Source organism: Herpailurus yagouaroundi, unplaced genomic scaffold, assembly GCF_014898765.1.
Source record: "Herpailurus yagouaroundi ecotype Mexico unplaced genomic scaffold, PumYag 77, whole genome shotgun sequence".
NCBI lineage: Eukaryota > Metazoa > Chordata > Mammalia > Carnivora > Felidae > Herpailurus > Herpailurus yagouaroundi.
Genome location: NW_024412388.1, coordinates 16,671,041 through 16,691,345, shown reverse-complemented (window position 1 = coordinate 16,691,345; position 20,305 = coordinate 16,671,041). Strand labels below are relative to the sequence as shown.

Below are 20,305 nucleotides of genomic sequence, written 5' to 3'. Positions count from 1 at the left end.
CTAATCACAGCCACCTACCGAGTCCCTTCTCTGCCGGCACCGCACGGGGGTCTTCATGGGTATTACTTTATAATCCCGAGGGACGGACAAGTACTGGTACCCTCCCCATTTCACAGGCAAGGAAAATAGGGCTCAGAGAGGCTACATGGCCTGCCCAAAGCCAGAGCACTCAGGTTGGCATGTGACTGACTCTCAGTCCCTGAGCTCTGGGCTGGCTTCAGACCAGGGCTCGAGGGATGGCTTGGCCACTGTCCCTGTGTCCCACTCTCCTCCTGGGGCAGCGCCTCCCCCCAGCTCTGGAAAGCTTCCCTCTTCCTAGGCCTAGATGGTTTTGTCGCCCGTCCCTGCCAGCTCCTGGGGGGCACGGTCTCCAAGGCCCCAGCCCTCCCTGAGGTGAGGGGAGGCAGGGCTGCCCTGGACGGAAGCTGCCGCAGGAGGCTCCCATTGGTGCCACTCTCAGCACCTGTGCCAGCATTTTGGCCCAAAGAGGACAGGTTTCCCCTCCCATTGAGGACAGGAGTTCCTCCCACGTCTGTTCCCCACGAGTGGTTATGAGGTACTTCACTGCGTGCTTGCCCCAGGCCGGGCTCGGTGCTCACAACGCTGCAGGGGCAGCACCGGCACAGATGAGGAAACCGAGGCCCAGGGAGAAGTCGCACAGGTGCAGGTTGCAGAGCGATGCCCGGAACCCGGACTGCCCCACTACCAGAGCTGTGCAAGGAACCACAGACTGCTAGACTGGGGCCCTTAGAGGCCGTCTGGTCCAGTTACCGGGGTGGGGCCTGCGGCTCGTGGGTGATGATGCATCCAGTTTTCCTAGGACTTCTGTTCTACATACATGCTGACACGTTGCCACAAATCTTGTTAGTTCCAAGATAAACAAAAGTCATGTGTAAGTTTATGGTATGCTTTAAAAAACTGTTTAATCGAGGGGCACCTGGGTGGCTCAGTCGGTTAAGCGTCCAACTTCAGCTCAGGTCACGATCTCGCGGTTTGTGAGTTTGAGCCCCATTGGGGGTTCTGTGCTGCCAGCTCAGAGCCTGGAACCTGCTTCAGATTCTGTGAATCCCTCTCTCTGCCCCTCCCCCAACTCACACTCTGTCTCTCTCAAAAATAAATATTAAATAAAAAAATTTTTTTAAATGTTTGAGGCAAGTACCTTCTACTACGGTAGCCGTCACAATGCCACCGACACAGGAAGGTGAGCCTGCCCTCCGAGAGTGTGCCTGGCCCCCAACAGCTCACTCTATGTGGACATTGGCTGGCGCCTGGGGCAGCACGCTCAGTGTAACCGTGTCCTCTCAAAGATGGGGCAGGCAGAGGGTTTCCTGGCTGCCCCTGTGGCAACTTCTCATTTGTTTAGCTCTGGTCTGGACTTTGTGTTTACACCAGGGTGACCCTTCCGGCAAAAGCTGGCTGACCTCAAATTCCTCCACCCCGTTGAGCTCCAATGTACCCACCTGCAAAATGGGCTAAAAGTAATGTCACTAGAGAATCAGCATCCCCGACGGGGCAGGGAGAGCCCCTGGTATCTATGCTGACTCAAATGACGGCGGAGAAGGGGACAGAACGGGGATGGTGCGAGCCTTAGGCGCATACGGCGAGGGACACCCTTAGTGAACAAAAGGAGGCACTCCTGACCTCGCTGACACCGTCCACCGCTCAAGTGCCTGTCCCTCCTGGCACTGGGCACCAGTGGAAATGTCACAGGCTTTGGGGACAGACTTGGGCTTGAATTTGGGTTTAGCCGCTTCCTGAATGTCTCTCACTGAGCACGACAGCCACTAGCCACATACAACTATTTAAAATGTAGGGGCGCCGGCGTGGCTCAGTCAGTTCAGCGTCAGACTCCTGATTTCAGCTCAGATCGTGATCTCACCATTCGTTGTGAGATCGAGCACCACACGGAGCCTGTTTGGGATTCTCTCTCTGCCCCTCCCCTGCTCACAGGCACGTGCTCTCTCTCTCTCTCTCAAAATAAATAAGTATGTTTAAGACATAAATTAAAATAGAAAATTCGGTTTCTCGGTCACACTAGCCACATCTCAGGGGGTCAAAGCCACATCTGACCAATGACTCCCACACCAGGCAGCACAGAGCAGACCGTTTCCCTCATCACAGGGAATCCTACCGGGCAGGGCTCATCTGGTGACCCGAACGGGATGCGATGTCTGCGCTGGGGACGACGCGCACACAGCCCGGCCCGAGGCAGAGGGCAACGAATGGAAGTGCTCAGCCCGCCCCGGCCGCAAGGACTGAGCAGTGCCTTTCCCTGCAAAGTGCACGTAATGCTGGGTCGGGCTGCTCGGATCGCCGTCCTGCTGCGGACTTACTGGGTGACCAGGTGGGGTCGCCTCCCGGAGCCTCAATTTCCTCATTTGCAAAATAACGATTCATGCTCTTTTAGCCCCAGAGCACTGCTGCCAGAGCCGAGCAAGCACATGATTCCAAATGCTCTGAAGTATGGGGGCCACAGTGACAAAAGGGACAGCAGCCCAGTGGAGCGGGAAAAGCCCACGTCTGGTGCCAGACACCTGGACGGCAACTCCACCTCTGACCAGCTGAGGACGCTGGAGCCCAGAGAGGAGGCCGCGTCTGAGCTCCTTCGCTGCAAAAGGAGTAACGACGACGAGACTTAACCTTCCGTGTTGCCGTGAGGCCGGATAACGACCTGAGGACGGCAGAGCGCCACGAAGAGTAGGGCCTTATGGGCCTGCTGTTACCCGTGCAGGGAGGCCAAACACTAGGGAGGCCACGCCGGGCCAGGCGTTTGCCACCTGGTCTCCTCGCTGCGCTCCGCCTGCCCGAGTCCCGCTCCACCGGCCGGGAGCCCTCCCGCTGCTCCAAGCCGGCACACCCGCGGGGGACAGAACTGGAGGCACCAAACGGACCAAGACACCCTGTTCTGCTGATGCCAGAACAAGGGGCCACAGGGCCAGGACCTCGGGGTGTGCTCCAAGCTGAGAAGTCGGCCTGCAGTTGGTGGCACGCCCCTGGGCTGCAGGCTGTAGCTCCAGGCGGCTCGGCGGTGCAGCAGGAAGCAGCAGCAGGAGCGTGGCTCCCGGGCATCCAGACCCCAGCTCTGCTTCTGGTTTTGCTGCTCACCTAGTCACTCAGGCGTTTCCTGAGCCCCGGCCATGCACGACTCCAGGGGAATGGGGCATAGAGAGGCGGCTGAGGAGGCCCTGCCTTCCGGACACTCTGTCCAGCTCGCCCTCTCTTCCCTCTTCCTCCCCCACCCAGAAGCCCACCTTGCCTGAGCTTCAGAAGTACCAGTGGGGTCTCTGCATCGGGGCAGGGACCACTCCAGAGCTCTGGGGCCCCTGTTAGCATGAGTTGAATTTTTTTTTTAAGTTTATTTATCTTTGAGAAAGAGAGAGAGAGAGAGAGAGAGAAGCAGGCAGAGAGAGAGGGAGAGAAAGAATCTCAAGTAGGCTCTGCACTGTCAGCGCAGAGCCTGATGTGGGGCTCAAACTCATGAACCATGAGATCACAACCTGAGCTGTAATCAAGAGTCGGATGGATGTTTAACTGACTAAGCCACCTGGGTGCCCCACGAGTGGTATTTTTTTATTGAGCACTTTCTACATGCAATAACCTATACCAAAGCATTATATGTATTACCTTTAATCTCCACGATTACCCTAAGAGTTTTTATTACCTCCATTTACAGACAAGAAAAAAAAAAAAAAGAAGAAGAATCAAGGTAAAGAGAAGCTAATACCCAGGGTCACACATCTAACAAGGGACACAGCAGGGTATTGAATTTAGATCTGAATAGCTCGGAAGGGTGGCTCTGAACCACATTTCATATAGTGTTCTAATGAAATACTTTCCAATAACTTTGGCTGCCGTTCTGGAAAACATTTATCTTTTAGGAGCCCAGGATTAGGGGAGAGGTGGGGAAGTCAGAGAGGCCAACATGCTTCCCGGAGCTGTGTGGGTCCAGGAACCACCCTCGCATACCTGTGCCAGGCTGTGTAGGCCTCTGCTGCTCCTGTGGGGCTCAGGCTGGTCAGGTGACTGTCCTTCCACGCTCCAGGGACTGGAGTGAGCCTGGACTGAGGTGGCAAGTATTGACTGAGGGCTGGTGAAGCCGGGGTGGGCCCTTGGCCACAGACCAGCTAGTCCCAAAGCCAAGGCAAAGGGCATGACACCACATTTCTAGCGGATAAAAGCAGAGGTTTAGGCCTGACTGGCCATCTCGGGAGGGATGGGGGGAAGGGAAGGGAAAGGAGACAGCAGGCAGGGAGCCTTGCTAGGCCCTCTGACAACAGTCCGGGTACGGCAGGCCGGGCTGTCAGGGACTGGTAGTATAGCTGACTAGATATTTTCTGGCCGACTAGGTATTAAGCAAGAAATGCTTGGCAATTTCTTTTTTTTTAAAGGTTTTATTTTGAAGTAATCTCTACACCCAACGTGGGGCTCGAACTCACAACGCTGAGGGTCAAGAGTCACACGCTCTCCCGACGGAGCCAGCCAGGCGTCCCAGGCGAGAAATGCTTGGATATAGCGTCCACGTAAGAAAAAGCTCTGGAGTCAGAGTGCCTGTGTTCGAATCCCTGCTCACCAGCTCTGTCACTCATTAAGTGACTTCTCTGGTGTTGGTTTCCTCACCTGTAACACAGGTTAACAGCAGCGACGTCACAGCGCCGGGGAAGTAAAATTACACAAAGCTCTGTGTCCCAAGCGATTATTATGAGAATATTTCAAAAAAATATTAACCACTCCTATGTAAAAGAAAACAGAGACAGAGAGAGAGAGAGAGAGAGAGAGAGAGAGAGAGAGAAACACAGCATTTATAGGTACTTTAGGTCTCAGTCTGGACCGGCATGGATGCTTTTGGTTCTCGTTTCTCATAAATAATCTTTGGGCAACATGACTATCGATCCCCAGCACGACCCGACCTCTACAGCATCTGGCGTGGGACGGACGCCACAACAGGACCTCAGAGAGCCCAGAACTCCAGGGAGAACAGACCTTTTGCCATCAGGCACCAGAGGTGCCTGGTTAACTGTGTGCACGTGTGCGTCTCTGTGTGTTAACAGGAACGATGATGTACGGTTCTTGCCCTTGAAGGGGTCACGTTTCAGTGAGGGAGGATCTTAAGTCACCCTGTGACAGCCTGATAACCCCATACTCCCAAACCCACCCTCGCTCCTGCCTGACATGTCTCAGCCCATGGCGTGCGCGTGCACAGCCGCCCTGTTCCCCGTCTTACCTCCGCTCCCTGGGCTCACAGGCAGCTCCAGCCCCGGCCTCTCTGCAAGCGCTGGCTTTGGTCTGGACCCTGTGTCGAGCACAGAGGTTCCGACCTTAAAAGGAATGAAAAGCTGTTCGGTCGTGCGCCAGCCCCGTGGGCCCTCTTCCCACCCCCTGCCCATTTTTATCAGACCCTCCTGATGGCAGGTCTATGAAATCTTCCCTGGAGGGGGCTATGGGTCCCTGGACTGACCTTGTCCTGATGTGTTTGATCAGCTGTTTCTGGCCTACGCTGGGGGAACCAGTGCGGGAAGAGTGGCAGGAGTGGTGTTTGATCAGAGCAGCTGGGGAGCTCTGGGCCTGGCTAGCTGCTCTGAGCCTTCTGCTAATCTCTCCTCGTGAGGACAAAGGAAGGAGGGTGGCCTGGGGAACAGCCTCGCTGGCGGGGGGGGGGGGGGGGGGGGGGCGGGGGTTTCTCCCCGAGGGGCACGAGGGCAAGCCAGACAAGCAGCATCTACCAAGCACTTGAGTGCACCGTCTGGTGCGCTAAGTGTGCAAACAGACGCAGGTGTCTTAGTGGGCACGCGCTGACTGACAGGGCAGAAGATGGCACCGGGGCACAAGAATAAAGCCTAAAGAACGTTCACAAGAAGAAATAAACCTCCTTGTGGGTTTTTAAAGGTTTTATTTTTAAGTAATCTCTACACCCAACATGGGGCTCGAACTCACAACCCTGAGGTCGAGAGTTGCGTGTTCTACCGACCAAGCCAGCCAGGCACCCCCGAACCTGGTTTCTATGCCCATGTCCTAGACCCTCTATTCTAGGTGAAGCCTTGGGTACTGGAGTATTTCTCAGTGAAGGGTGAAGCCCTTTGGTCTAGGACAAGTTCACACAGAGGCAGCCAGAAGCTACATTTCTCTTTATACCCAAACACATCCCTGAGCACAAGCGTGGAGGGTAAGAGAAACAATGAACAGGAACACTCCAGAGGCAGGGTGGGAAGACCAGACATCATTACATACTCCGTGTTCCAACTCCCTGGTTCTCACCGGGTGCTGCCCCCACCTGTACTCAGACAAGACTCCTCGGCTGTGCTGCTGAGGGGCTCCGACAGTCCCTGCTCCACTTGGGATGTCCTGTCCCCCTCTAATCCCCATTCACTTGGGTCTGGGACAGAGGCCCCAGGATTACACGGTATGGCCCAGAGAGGGGAGTCTTACCTTGGTCTTGGGCACCCGGCACTCTATTCCAGGCCCTCTACCTTAAGGATGTGTTGGACGTACTCCTTCTTGCCCTTCTCTGCCCTCTCCCCCCAGGCTCTTTAAACGTGTTGCAAACATCATTTCCAAAGCATCTATATGCTGGTAGAAGTTTAGGAAGGCTTTGCCCAAGGTCATTCGTCTAGTTAGTCCACGCCCTTCCCACTGTGCTGCTTAGCCTCCTACAGCAGCCCCCAGGCCCAGGGCGGAGATAACTGGATTGTCAAGGGATCACTCGGCCCCATTTCCCACCTCTGCACACATTCACCTTCATGGCTGGAGCCCAGGGGTATGTTGACATCATCCAGAGCCACCCAGCACCCTGTAAGGATTATTGCTTACAACGGAGGGCTCCAGCCTCTCTCCAAAGACGGCTTAGGCAGGGGCACTCCTTCATAAAGGCCCTGTGGGGTCTGGACAGGGATCCATTCGAGCCACTCCAGGACTGTCCCAGGAGACGTGAGCACAGAGCCACCCTGCCCGCCTGCCTTTCCCCAGCCTCAGGGCTGACCTGACCTTAGAGGACCCCTGGATAGAACGCGCCTCCCCTTGCCTCTCACGCTGATTCTTCCCGCAGAAATGAGGTACATCCTGCCCGTGTGCGGCCTCTCGGTTTCCTCGTTGGCTGCCAGCAACGTGACATTTTCAGCTATTTACCACAAAAGGTTTCTGCTTATTTTATACTCATCCGCTCAGCACTTTGTGCTTTGGGGCAGTTGAGATTCAAGAGATAAATGAAAAGTGGTGGGTGTTAGAAGGTTCCCCGAGGGTTCAGAGAGAGAGAGAGAGAGAGAGAGAGAGAGGGAGGGAGGCAGGGGGAGGGAGGGAGAAGAGAAACATGAAGGTGCAGGAATGGACACCCGCCTCAGTGCCAGCCATCGCAGGGACCGGCTGACCGCCACGTGAAAGACTTCGCGAACAATTACCATCTCAACGCTAAACTCATTAAAGGCAGACCTGGAACCTCCCTACACTCCCTACAGTTCTGTGCGGCAGTAGCCCCCATTATAGATGGGAGTGGGGAGGGGGGAGGCTGAGAGGGTGTCTCCCCCAAGGTCACACAGTCAGAAAGTGGCACAGCTCGGACATACCCAGGTGGCGCACCTACGCCCATCCCTGAAACACTGCAGCACACTTGCTCCCTGGGAAGAGGGCTTCGGAAAGAGCCTCCACGTGACAGGACGGCATCCGTCCACCCCCCCCCCCCCCCCCCCGCAGGCCAGGCCGTGCTCGTGTGGCCTGAAGGCACAAGAGCCCTGAGGACACCAGGCCTATCAAGCCGGTGCCCATCTGACAGCTGGCCAGAACCAAAGAGGAAACAGGTCTGTAACATCACAGTCCATTTGAAACTCAGGCAGCACAAGATTTTCAAAGTACGTATTTTATTTATACAGAATAGTGCAAGTTAAATGAAAATAATGGTTTGTAATCTAATTTACACAGCACCAGGTGCTGGCTAGTTGTCCTGACCGTGGTGGGAGGTGTGGCTGGCCTTGGGAAGAGAAACGACGAACATTTCCACGGCTGGGACGCAATGTGAATTAGCCCAGGAAATAATTTTTCTCAACGTGATCCCCAGAACACAGGCGGCTTCCCTCGTCCTTAGAGGCACAGCTGTATGCGCAGGAAGTTTCTAAGTTCTGGCTGTGCTTTGAGCCTTTGGCCCAAGTCCTACCAGCCCCAAGGTTTTCCATGACAACAAAACAATCATCATCAACTTGCTTCCGATACCCTCTTCGACCCACAAATCTTCCTGTTAATCCCATTTCTTCCCTACGACTCAAGGGACCCTGGGATACACTGGACCAAGCGGAGCAGGGCTGAGGCTGCTGCTCTTTCTTTGGGAGGGATAATTAAAACATCCCAGCAATTTCTCTGTCACTGTCCAGCTTTCCAGTCCCGATTTAATAGAAATGCTGCTTGTCCCCTACAACCGGTCTATGCGAGGTTACCAGTTTCTTCCATCCCTTAGGCAATTCATAGATCTCAGGCACATTGAGATTTAAAGGCACAGCCCTCCCATCTCATTAATATGTCATCAGCCTGTGGAGACCGCGACATCACCTGCAGTGAGAAACTCTTAGGGCCCATCTCATCTTTCTCGATTCTGAGAGTACACCTGATTTACTGAAAACCATGAACAGAGTAGGCCACTTCCCCCACCCCCCCAACCCATTCACCCTGTCGGACTGGACCTCATTTTGTCCCTCAGCACCTGACCATCAGAGCTCTTCCCTGGGGCATGTGGCCAACGCCCGTGGTTGCTGGGAGAGGAGGGTCAGTGTTTCCGCACAGAAGCCCTGGACGGATCACGAGGATTCATCACGGAACCCAGGATTCACAGCATAGACCCTGGCACTCGCCGGGCTCAAAGGCTTCTAAGCATAAAGCTTCTGAGACAGAAGAGACAGGCTCTTTGCCTCAGCCCCTCTGCTGCCCTGCCGGCCCCAGGTGCTGCTCAGGTACTTGGGACGGTCCCATCTTCTTCGGGCAACCCTTGCTCTTGAATCTCCTATTTGTCGTCTCACTTACCTGGGATGGCAAATCCCGTTCCATACATGATCCCCATTATTCCCACAGAAGCAGACTCCAGCTTGGAATCTGACTGCCTTTCCACTCCTCACGGGCTGCTCCACGAGCTCTGGAAGCAGAGAAAGTCTGCGGTCCTACTGAACGTAGCCGGGAAGCCCACAGGCTCCTCCATTCCACCGCAAATGCGCCAGGGTTCAGCCTGGAGGCCAGCAGGGCGCACCCCTGGCAGACACCTCTGCCATGAGAAAGCAAGTGACGGGGGCCGAGGAGAGCACAATGACAATGTCCTCTGTGGCAGACATTCAGAAGGTCTCTTGGGCAGCAGTGGGAGCAAAGAACAAAAACAGCAGAGCTAGAAAAAGTCTTCCTACAATTAAAATCCACGCTTAGGCATCTCTGGGGAGGGACACTGTAAAATCACCGCCACGCAGTGCCCTGCAGAGGTCCACTCGGAGCAATGAGACTAAACTCAGGACGCACCTTTCCTCACTGTCGACTAGAAGCGGCACAGGGTCCGTGCCTCCTGCCGAACGGGCCACGGGGCAGGCGCACACCTAGCACAGGTCCGACCCCTCTGTTTGCTCCCAGCCAGTGAGCTGCGGGTCTGACGATTCTGGAGGAAATGTGTGGCTGTGCCACAATGTGGGGCTCCACCGGAGACCTGAGAAAGGATTTCTCGGTACTTGAAAAGATCTGGAACTTGGTTTAAAAACTTCAGCTTTCCTTCATCAGGAGACTTTTTTAAAAAGAAAAATCACTTTTCCCTACAGGCCCTTAGCAATTAAGTTTCTATTTGTTTTTCGACTAGAAGGGATTCTGACGGCGCTGCAATCCCCAGCCACCGCCGAGGCTCGTGAGGAGCGGCACTCTTGCCCGCCGGGCTGGCCCCCGTGGCCCTGTAGGCACGGGCCACTCCATTCTCTTCCGGAGGGTTTCGTCTGGTCCCAAGGGGCGATTCGGTGCCACTCTGCCAGTTGCAGATCAAGAGCTCTCCCGGTCTGACAGCTCACAGGACCGAAGAACCTTCAGAAGAGACCGCCGTGGCAGGAGCAGTGAGGCTTCATGTGGAGGCCACGTCTTAAGGGTCTGAGCACCATCTTCTGGTCAGGTTTTGGCTTTTGAGGACTTGCCTTTGAAAACTTCATTTACTCCACAATGGGAAGATCCCTGAGCCGACAAGCTCAAGGGACTTGCATATCAAAACGAGGACACGAGTGGAGGCAGGAGCAGTTAGCTGCCTGGTGTGCACAGGCCTGCGCTGGAGCTCACCACCCGCGCTCGGCCAGATGGCCGCAGCGAACGCCCTGGTCAGCGGCAAGGCTCCGCCTTCCGCCCTTCCAGCGGGGCGCGGAGGCGGTGAGGTCCTCACCAGGTCCCAAATTGACCCCCTGCCCCTGCTTGTACGGGATGACGCGAAATGTGCTCGGCAAGGAGGCGTGGGCTTGCGGGGGGCCGACGCAACCGGGCACTAGCTCCGCGGGGGGTCAAGCCCCTCGCCGTGGCAGGGAGCCCTGCCTGCTGTGTAAACACTGCACTAGCAGACTGAGACCTCCTGGCATCGAGGAAAGGAAGACAAATGCTAGTCGTTCCCTCCAAACGGCGGGAACCTACATCCATCTAATTGCACTTCATAATGGATTCCACAAACCATTAATTATCAGATTATATTTTAGGAACCGCACATAAAAAACTTGGTGAAATTCAGACCCCAAAGGCTCACGACCCTGTGGTAACAGCGGCAGCCTGGAGAGTCAGACGACAGGCCCCTCGCAAGGCAGGGGGCGCGTGGCCGGAGGAAGAGCCAGGGGCAATCACGGGCACCACCGCACCCGGCCCGGCACTGGTTCATTGGCCGTAACACCAGCTCCAGAGTGAGGGAGCCAGGCTTGCAGGCCACGTAGGCATTTCCCGCTCTGACTGGAAATAGGGGTGAGGGGAATGCAGGAAGGCTGCGGGAACCAGCCTTCAGGTACAGAACACCACGGAAAACATCCTGGAAAGGCAGGGATTGTCTTTGCGGCGGGACGGCCCCACACCGACTGCTTCCCGCAGAAACATGGCAAGGCCTCGTCTGGGGAAGGGCTGACGGTCCTGACGAGGTGGGACTCGGCATGGAAGAGAGGCCTTCCCGCGTTAACACGCCGCTCCCCATCCACCGGGAGTGGGCTGGGCCTCCCGAGCAGATGGAAGGATGACAGGGTGAGGAAGAGGCCAGTGTGCACCAGCCTGGGGGTCTCTGGATGGTCCGTTGTGCTTTGCTCTCATTTTTAGACGGCCAGAAGGCACCGGAAGCCCCGATCTGTGGGCCGCTGTCCCCCACACCCCTGCCATTCTGCACAGGGAAGGCTGCCCCCGATACGTGACCGCCGTCCCACAGGCACCTGCCATTCTGCAGGGAAGGCTGCCGGCACACAGCCCCTCTCTGGTGCCCTGGCCACCAGCTCCCGTCCCACTGCTCATCACAGAGGCCACTGCAGTAGGCCCGTCCCCTCTGAAGGGCAGTGGTGTCGGTGCCGATGACTCCAACACTGTTGGTTCTATGAGACCGAAGTGAGAGTGTTCCGGTTGGTGGAGGCTAAGATGCCCACTACTCGGGCCAGCCGGGGGCGGAGGGCAAAGGGCAAAGCTGCGGACCGTTCTCTCTGTGGCAAACGCAGGGCCCTCCCCTGGATGGGCAGCCGCTCACTTGGCCTCACCACAGATGAGGGTCACGGTACCATCTAGCAAATCCTCCACGGTCACCGCCACAAGCTCAGAGCTGGTCTGAGATGTCTGTGAATCCGGCAAGGTCACAAACACCTGTGACCCAGCAAGCTGGGTCTCCTCCAAGGTGATCACCTGCTCCGTCGGGGCCGCCGGCTCTGGGGTTTGGATCACCTGAAAGGGAAAGACCGCGAGACCGCTCTGGGCAGTGTCCACAGTGGGCTCCCCAGAATTTACGTGGTTTTCGTCTCATGCTGTAATGATGATATTTATGTTTTCACCTGAGGAGAGCAAGTCTAACACAGCAGCGATGCAAAAGAGAAGGCAGGCAAACAATTTAAATAACTCCGTGAGCTAAATTGCTATAATTTAGCTCAGTACGCCATCTCAGGGTGCCCGGACTCTATGATTACCCACCGGTGAACACGGGCTCAGTTTCTTACACTGGGTTTTCCTGCCTCGAGGATCACGCTGCAGAGGGGAGCGCCACTGAAAGGAATGCTACTGAAGGTGGCCGGTCTCAGGCTTGACCACAGAAACGCAAAGACTTATCGGAAGCCTTGGCTTGCCAAAGGCGGTGTCTCTGGCCCTCAGTCAGGCAAAGAGCCTTCCTTGGAGGCTGTGTGGCTATAGAACTTGGGAGCAGGGACGAGTGGAGGAAATGTGACTTCCGTCAGCTCCCTTGTGTGGCTCCCCAGGCTGGCAGCCCCCCTCCAAGGCCACACGGACTTCTTCCAAATCCGGGTCACCTGTTCCAGACGGCCTTCCCATCCCAGGGAGAGCCAGTCTGTGGGGAAACACCCATTTCCCGCCCGGACCTCCACGCTGATGCTCGTGGCCTGTGGAGCTCGGGACAGCTTGGTGCCCCCTGATACTCTGAAACCAGAGAGCCCGTAGTGGGCACAGCCGCCCTGGCCCTTGAGAATCAGCCCAGAGTGAGGAGCAGAGCGCTAGACCTGAGGGGGCAGAAGGGGGGAGGCCAAGCTCAGTCACCTGTCTGTGCTGTGGGGGTGAGGGGACTAATTCTGAGGTCTAATAAAAAATCACCCGGGATAGGAGTTTTCAAACTGTTTCTCCTTATTCTTTAGCATCAGAAACCTTTTTCTTCGCCCTCTTCATAAGACATCATAACTTACCAAGAATCCTAATATATAAAAAAGATCAAAGCAGAGCCATCCTGGGTGACACAGCAGCAGGGACTTCCCTGGAGCCTGCCCACCCGTCTTGCTCTCTGCTCGCACAGAGGCCCGTAAGAACACGGCTCACAAAGGACTCATCTGTGGGGCTGGACAGCAGGACGTTGAAGCAGTTAACGCTTCCGTTCCAGTCCACCCACAGACGATCGACAGAACTGGGTTTCTTTTCCTCCTCTACCCACCCTCGCTGGAGAAGACAGGAAGAGCAGGAAGAGGACCAGGGACACAGACAGGGGCTGGAGCAAGCTTAGTTTTGAAACATCAGAAGAGGCGAGCTTCCCCCCCGGAAAGGTGAATGGCCCTGACACACCCAATGTGTTTCGAAGGTGTCTCTGGCCCTGAAGGTGGTTGGTCTCAGGCTTCAACGGCCGGGGTCCCGACAGAGAGCTCACCCCCTCTTCTCTGAGGCCTCCCGCAGCTCCTGCCGTACCCCAGGGTGTTTTGCAGAAGATGGGGAGTGTGTGAATGAGGAGAAACCAAGCTTGTTGTGCTTTTGGAAATTCTCGTTCCAGGATCCCTCTACCCAGGGGCCATCTGCATGTGTTCGCCAGGAGACTAGAATTTTCTGTTTTGTTTGGTTAAGAGGTCCAGAGAGACTCTTCTACAAAGCCCTCTTGGTCGTGAATATAATTACTCAGGGGACCCTCTGGGAGCCTGAGAGAAAGGCCAGGTGGCGTGACAGAGCTGCCTCTAGAGAAGCCTTAGGAACCCCGTGTTAGCACCCTCGTATCCGAAGGCCCCAGCATCACCTGCCCCACCTGTGAGGCTGCTGCTTGAGTCTCAGAGCCCGTCACCTTTGGGTGTTCAGATTCCAAGTGGCCATCAAGCTGGGCCTGCGAGGTGAAGAGCTCCCCGCAGAGCTCACAGGGGAAGGTGCTCTCTGACTGCTTGAAGTGCTCCGTGGTGACGTGGTGTTGCAGTGCTCCCGGGAAGCGGAAAGTAGCCGCACAGTACAAGCACCTGAACGGCTGCGACCCTGGAAGAGGGGGACACAAAGGACGGGCTGGGGGTGGAACGACTGAGAGAAGGAAGAACAGGGACAGGGGAGAGGCCGCGCGGCCGGGATCAAGGTGTAGACGCAGATGTAGGTTCTGAGGGGCCTGAAGCTTGTAGCTTTGGGGATCCTCTTTAGGAAAAGCAACGCAACGTGAAAGATACAGGAATGGGCCCCCCGCAGGTGAGAGGCTCTGCAGCACAGCACCAGCACCAGATTCAGGCTCCAAGTGCCTCTGCTGAAGCCCATTCTTCACTTAACTGCAGGTAAGGGCTGCTGATACTACACTTCATCAGGTTCCAGAGGCACATTTTAACATCCCTGACGCGGAGCCAACGGCATCTCATGACTGCTGCGGGCCAGGCGGCGGGCGACGTACAATTACCAAAGGCTGCACGGGGACGGACATCTAAGGTGGCGGCACCAAGCCCTGCGGAGTGTGCGTCCAGGGCTTCGAAGGAAACCCCCGAGACGGGAGCAGCGCACGTTGCTAGCTCACAGGAACCAAATGGCTGAGGAGGGACGCGGTAAGCGGTGGATGCTCAGCTACCTCCCCAGAGCAGGACAAAGGGGGCTAGTTTTCCCTAACGCTCAGGGGACCAACACCGACGGCCTGCGTGTGCCCGTCCCCAGTGCTGCTGATGCAGAGCAGACATCACGCACGACGACACACGCCCTGGCGGTCAAACTGAGAGCTACTCTGAGAAGCGGCTGCTCACCGTGATTTCTGTCTACCTTCCTCCCGACGTGCACACACAGGAGTGGGTACAGCCTATATCACATTAAGTCCCAAACGGCACTGAGAATGGCCTGCAAATTCTAAGTGACAACTAAGTATAGTTTAATTGGCAGCAGTGTTTCTTTCTTAATGGCTCATTAAAAACTAGCATTTCAGGTTTCATGAGACACAGCCCTGACTACGATAATCACAGTGGCGCTTGAGGGATGCTCACTGGGGTCGCACCTCCCGTGTTCTCTGGGTACGAACACATTCAGTTTGCAGTGACGCCGTGAGGAAGGAGGCACTACGATTGTCCCCGTTTAATAGATGAGGAAACTGAGGCACACGTTAAGGGTCCTGGACCGCACACTGCACAGCCGTGGACGGTGGAGAAGAGCATCCCCGGGGCGGCGGGGCCCAGGAACATCGTGGAAGGGGCACTGACCTGAATGCTGGCACTTGATATGAACCTGCAGCAAGGCCGGTGTGGGGAAGAGCTCCTTACACTGGTCACACTCGTGGAACTTCGTATCTGCGGGGCACACAAGGAAAGAGGTGCTGGGAACGAACAAGAAGACGGCCCTCTCGGGCTGGAGAGGCACAGGGCTGGGGGTGGCGGTGATGGCGAACACTTAGCCAGCGTCTCCCCGGGGCCGGGAACCTCGTGCCTACGACCTGTTAGTGCGGTCTAGTGTAAAGAGCACCAGATCAGAACGGGCCGCCCGAGGAAAGTAGGGCTGCCGTGAGAGGGGAAGGAGAAGGCACCCACCAGAGCTCAGCGTGCACCTCGCACACAGGAGATGCTTCAAGCCCGCAGTGATTACCCCGCAGGCTGACCTGCGAGGTAGATATTAAGAACTTTCTGAAGAGAAGGAATCTGGCTCAGAAGAGAGCGGTCACCGGCCGAGGTCACGCAGCCGATCAGTGCCGGAGTCAGGAGTCCACCCAAGCCCGTCTGCCACTTCCCGGGTACCATCATGAACCACTGTCGCTCAGGGGCCCGTAGGAGCTTACGGTGCTCCAGGCCTCTGGGTCTGAGAACCACAGCCACTCAAGCTGCTGCTTACCGTTACCGACGGGCCAGTGCGGTGGTGTGCTGGGGCAGAATGAAGGCAGTTGCCACACCACACCACAGCCCCGGAAGTTGGGGTTGTGGACAGAGCTCAGGATGCTGTCATCTAGCCACTCCACCCGTCAGCTCCCACCCCATCTACAGGCACCCGAACTTCACCTGCATGCTCTGCTTTGATGTGCTTCTTGTGTTCAACGGTGTTGGAAAAGGTCTTGTCACAGGAGCCGCACTGGAGCGATGAAAATTTGGAAGATCGATGATTCTGAGCGGCAAACACATCAGGGTGGTGGGTCCGGTTGTGGTACCACAAACCAGACAATTGCTGCAAGGAATACGGCACATATTAAGTCTTGGAACGTTCCAACAAGCTGGAGAGTTCACCAGGCCCTCGTGAGACAAATGAGCTTATGGGTCTAGACCCACACTCTTACCTGTCACACTGAGAGCCCACGTGAGAGGAAAGGCTGGGGAACAAGGCACCTGTGTATTTGCCAAGAGGCTACTATGGGGCAGGGCTCAGCCTGGCCCTTCAGAAACTTTTCACCCCTCACAACAAACCTATGAGAGAGGGGCCAGACCTTTCTAGCGAGGTGGAAGCTGAGGCACAGAGGGGCTAAATGATTTGCCCAACATCATATGATTTAGTACAGAGCAGGGCCAGGATTCAAACCCTGGCCTTCCACCTGGAGTGTGTGGGCTGTATCCCACTGCCTCCCAGAGGCCCAGGGAAGCAGCAGAGACCCTCCTGGAGCAGGAGCATTTGTCGTCCCTGCTCCATAAGCAACTGCTACTCCTTTCTGGGCTCCAGAACAGCCCCGAGACACTGTGCCTACAGTTCCGCTTTCCTAGAGGCCAAGCCCAGGCCTTACTCAGCTCTGTAACCCTGACGTCACAGCACCAGCTCGGCACAAAGTTAGCGCTCCATTTCTGTTGAGCTGAAATTAGCTGCTGTGCTTCTCTCCGTATACCCAAATCTTACAGTTGTCACAAGAACCACTGTTTTCTCTGTAGTTTTAGAGTTGAGTTTCTCGTATGTGGTTTATTTTTAGTTCCATATGGGGTTTCCCTTCAATCATATACCAAATTCGAAGGTGAAAAAGCAGACCCCCTTCCCTGGGAGTTACACAACAACCACCACCCAGAAATTGTGCTAGATAAGGGAGTTCCAGGCAGTGTTACGCAGCCATCGTCACTCTCACATCCCTTAACACACAGGGTCAATGGGTTCCACAGAGTGTGAATGTCCGCAGGGAAAAGCAGCATTCAGTTCGTGACAAGGCTGAGACCTGAAAGGAGAGGTGTAGGAATTCTCGGCAATTAAAGCTCCCAACAGCATTACTCTGACCAGATCACCCTAGAGAGTCTGAGTAATTACAAGCTGCATCCTTCACGGGAAGCGGCCACATCAGCGTCTCCAGGGCTCCCAGCAGATCGAGGGGAGGGCAGCCTGGGGACAGGGGGAGGCGCTCCTGGCAGAGCCTGAGGTCACCTGGTAGGCCTTGTTGCAGATCCCGCAGCTGAAGGGCTTCCCCCCGACGTGGGTCACCATGTGCCGCTCCAGCATGGAAGGGGCGCTGAAGATCTTCCCGCACGTGGGGCAGGGGTGGTACTCCTTGGAGTGGACCTCGTGGATGTGCTTGCGATGGTCCTGCAGGGTGGGGAAGCTCATGCGGCATTTCTTGCAGTCGTAGGGATCTTCTATGTCTGGTGCCACAGGCCATCGTGAGAAGAGACGGAGGGGAAAAGATAGGACAGGCAGCAGTCAGTGAGACGCGGGCCGTGTGCAGCTCCAGGTGCCAGACTCCGTTCAGACGTCAGGCACGGCCGCAGACTCTGAGGACCAGCTGCGAGTGCGGTGGTCACCTGACTGCCCCCTACCTTCGTCCCGGGAGGAGGGACTCCCCCGAGGCCTCTGTACTAACCACCTCTGCGGCATCAAGCGGTTCATCCCGATTCCTCACGTTACACCCTACAAGTTAAATTCCGCGTAAGTACTTTGCACGGAGTAGTGCCCTTGCTCTTTCCCTGCTCGCGGTGGGCATTTCTGAGTTTTCTCGTTTTCTACAGAGATTTCCAGCAAACTCGCCGGAGCATGCTATCTCCTTAATTGTCAGCACATGACTGACAGGAAGAAGGCTTCCTCGCTCCTCGCCTTAGACTCAAGAAAAAAAACATTTTCAATGTTTAATGAGTGCCATGCAACAGGCATGTTTTAAGTGCCTTACACATATTAACTCCCTTTATCCTTCCAATAATCCTACGAGTGGGATCTATTATCATCCTGCTTTAGAGATTAGGAAAAGCAAGGCTTACAGACTGCCTGCGCAGTGACACAAGTGGGAATGGCTGAACTGGGTGACAGTCCCAGCTCTCATTCCCGTGGCCCTGCTCCGAGCCACCTGCTTAACTGGACATGCCAACCCTGCAGTGAGGCCTCACAAACAAGAACCAGCACCGATGCAGGAAACGTGTGCTGTCCCTTTGGCAGGAAACTTCAGTTTATTTTTTCTGAAAGCAACAGAAAGCAGAATGTTTTAATCCTTTGCCCACGAGCCAATACTACACGTGCACCAAGTCAGATTAATTCAAGAATCTGGACACGCAGCAGCACTCGGTGTCATCAACTAGTTTCCCTGTGGACACGAGCTCTTGAAATCTCAGTTTACGCTGCTGTCAGGGCGCTCTGAAGCGGTTCTCCGCAAGCCACGATGCGGGCCTGTGACACAGGTCAGGAACAGTTCAGGAGAGGGGCCTGGATGCTGGCCTGCCACCCGGGACGCTTCCTAACACCCAGAAGTCTTTGGGGTCCTCTGCGTCCTGACGATTGACCGGTCCCGCCCTCACCCCTCTCCCCGGTAATGCTACCAGGAAAAGGAGACCAGAGGAGCATGGCATTCAAAAAGGCTGAAAGGACATAAAATGATGGCACTAGATCCAAGCCAGATCTCACTCATCTGGGAGCCTCACGAGCTGGACGTGGGGACCCAGGAACACCTCGGGGGGAGGGGGCAGCCCTGTGTATACCTCCTGCATCGTCCACAGTGTCCAGCCCCGGGCTGGGCACAGAGGAGCCCCAACAATGTCCTTTGCCAGCTGGCAGATAACAGATTTGCATGGGTCGACATTAAGTACATGTTTGCGAGGCCCTGTGTTTGCCGACAGCTAGAAACTGGTGTGTGGGAAACAGAGGCGGGGAGGGGAGAGGAGAGGGGAGAAGGGAAACAGAGGTGGGGAGGGGAGAAGGGAGAAGGGTATGCAGGGTGCATGACGTGCTAGAGAGACCGGCTTTGACGGTGACAAATGGCATCTGGGAGGGCTGCTTTCATCCAGTAATAACATCTGGCATTTAGTGAGCATTTCTGTGTCACGCTTTACACGGGATACCTCACTAACTCTCACAGCGATCCAAGGTGGCGGCATCACTTTCTCTCATGTACAGAAGGGGTACGGGAGGCTTAGAAAGGTAAAGAAATCTGCTTAAGGTCTCAAGGAAGAAAACGGCAGGGTCAAGATTTAAGTCCAGGCCCGTGTGATTTCAGAGCCCAAGCTCCTCCTAACTCCCGGGGACACGGTGTTGATCACACGCCTGCTGCTGGAGAAGACGCAATGTGGCCAGCCACACACCACACTGGCCATCTCCCGAGGCCGGAATGAGGACGGAGTTTTCTTTACCTTCCCATGTGTGTGTCGAACAGTAGCACATCTTTGTATCAGTGCCAGTAGAAGGGGACAAAAATGGGGGCAGACCCCACTGACCAAGTGGCCAGGGGAGCCCTGGAGAGAGAACGCGGGGCAGAAGGCTTTCAGGGCGGTGTGAGCAGGGACCACGTACAACGGTGTGCATGAGCTCAGACAGTGTCCGGCCGCTCCTATGGGGAAGGCGGGTAGGGCTATGAGATGAGTGGGGGCGGGAGGGGGCGTGGAAAGAGAAGCTCGGTGGACTAATGGGAATATTCTGGTGCTCTGCAGCCTGTTATCAAGGATCTCCTTCGAGCATAATTCGCCTTTGTCAGCCAAGCAGTACCAGGTGGTCTAAAAAGGAAGACAAGGAAACAGCCTGGACGTTACACGATGACACGTTAAAATGGGATTTTTCTTGGAATAGGAACAAGGGACTCGGTTTTGCAGGAGAATAGGGGAGGGGAAGACAGCAAACGGGGCTGGCTCTGGTGGAGTGTCACTTTCTGTCATGATTGCTACGAGCCCTCTCAGAGCCAGAGCCTGACATCCACTCCACAATCTCGGTACGTACTGTGAAAGGTGTGCAGGTGGATGGACAGGCCATTGGCTTGCCGGAAGCCCTTGCCACAGTCCCTGCAGACATATGGCTTGTCCCCGGTGTGGGTCCTCACGTGGCGGGACAGCTCAATGGACTGGGCGAACACAGCATCACAATACTGGCAGGCATACATTTTCCCTGGAAACATACACGAGTTTACCCATTAGAAACAGCACCAAACATTTACGGCATTCCTAAAACAAGCTCACGCTGCAAGGCACGTGGTGGGGAATATGATCTGGGAGAGGACATTAAACCATAAGCAATTTGCAACACACCGGGTGAGAGGTCTGAGCCCCTCTATCAGACGGCGGCACACACACAGCTGATGGCACGGTGTGGTCTC

The 20,305-nt window shown here is 55.7% G+C and overlaps 1 protein-coding gene across 4 annotated transcripts in view; it reads right to left on the bottom strand.

Moving 5' to 3' along the window:
- Window positions 1-7,824: 7,824 nt before the first annotated feature.
- ZBTB40 (zinc finger and BTB domain containing 40) overlaps window positions 7,825-20,305 on the bottom strand; it is a 77,648-nt gene continuing 65,167 nt past the window's right edge. For all 4 annotated transcript variants that reach the window (XM_040464384.1, XM_040464393.1, XM_040464404.1 and 1 more), the window contains exons 13-18: window positions 19,933-20,097; window positions 17,170-17,384; window positions 15,840-16,002; window positions 15,054-15,140; window positions 13,652-13,869; window positions 7,825-11,871 (exon numbers count right to left, since the gene is read on the bottom strand). In XM_040464384.1, the coding sequence (XP_040320318.1) occupies window positions 11,677-11,871; window positions 13,652-13,869; window positions 15,054-15,140; window positions 15,840-16,002; window positions 17,170-17,384; window positions 19,933-20,097 (1,043 nt within the window). In that variant the 3' untranslated portion in view covers window positions 7,825-11,676. The remainder of the gene's footprint in view (window positions 11,872-13,651; window positions 13,870-15,053; window positions 15,141-15,839; window positions 16,003-17,169; window positions 17,385-19,932; window positions 20,098-20,305) is intronic.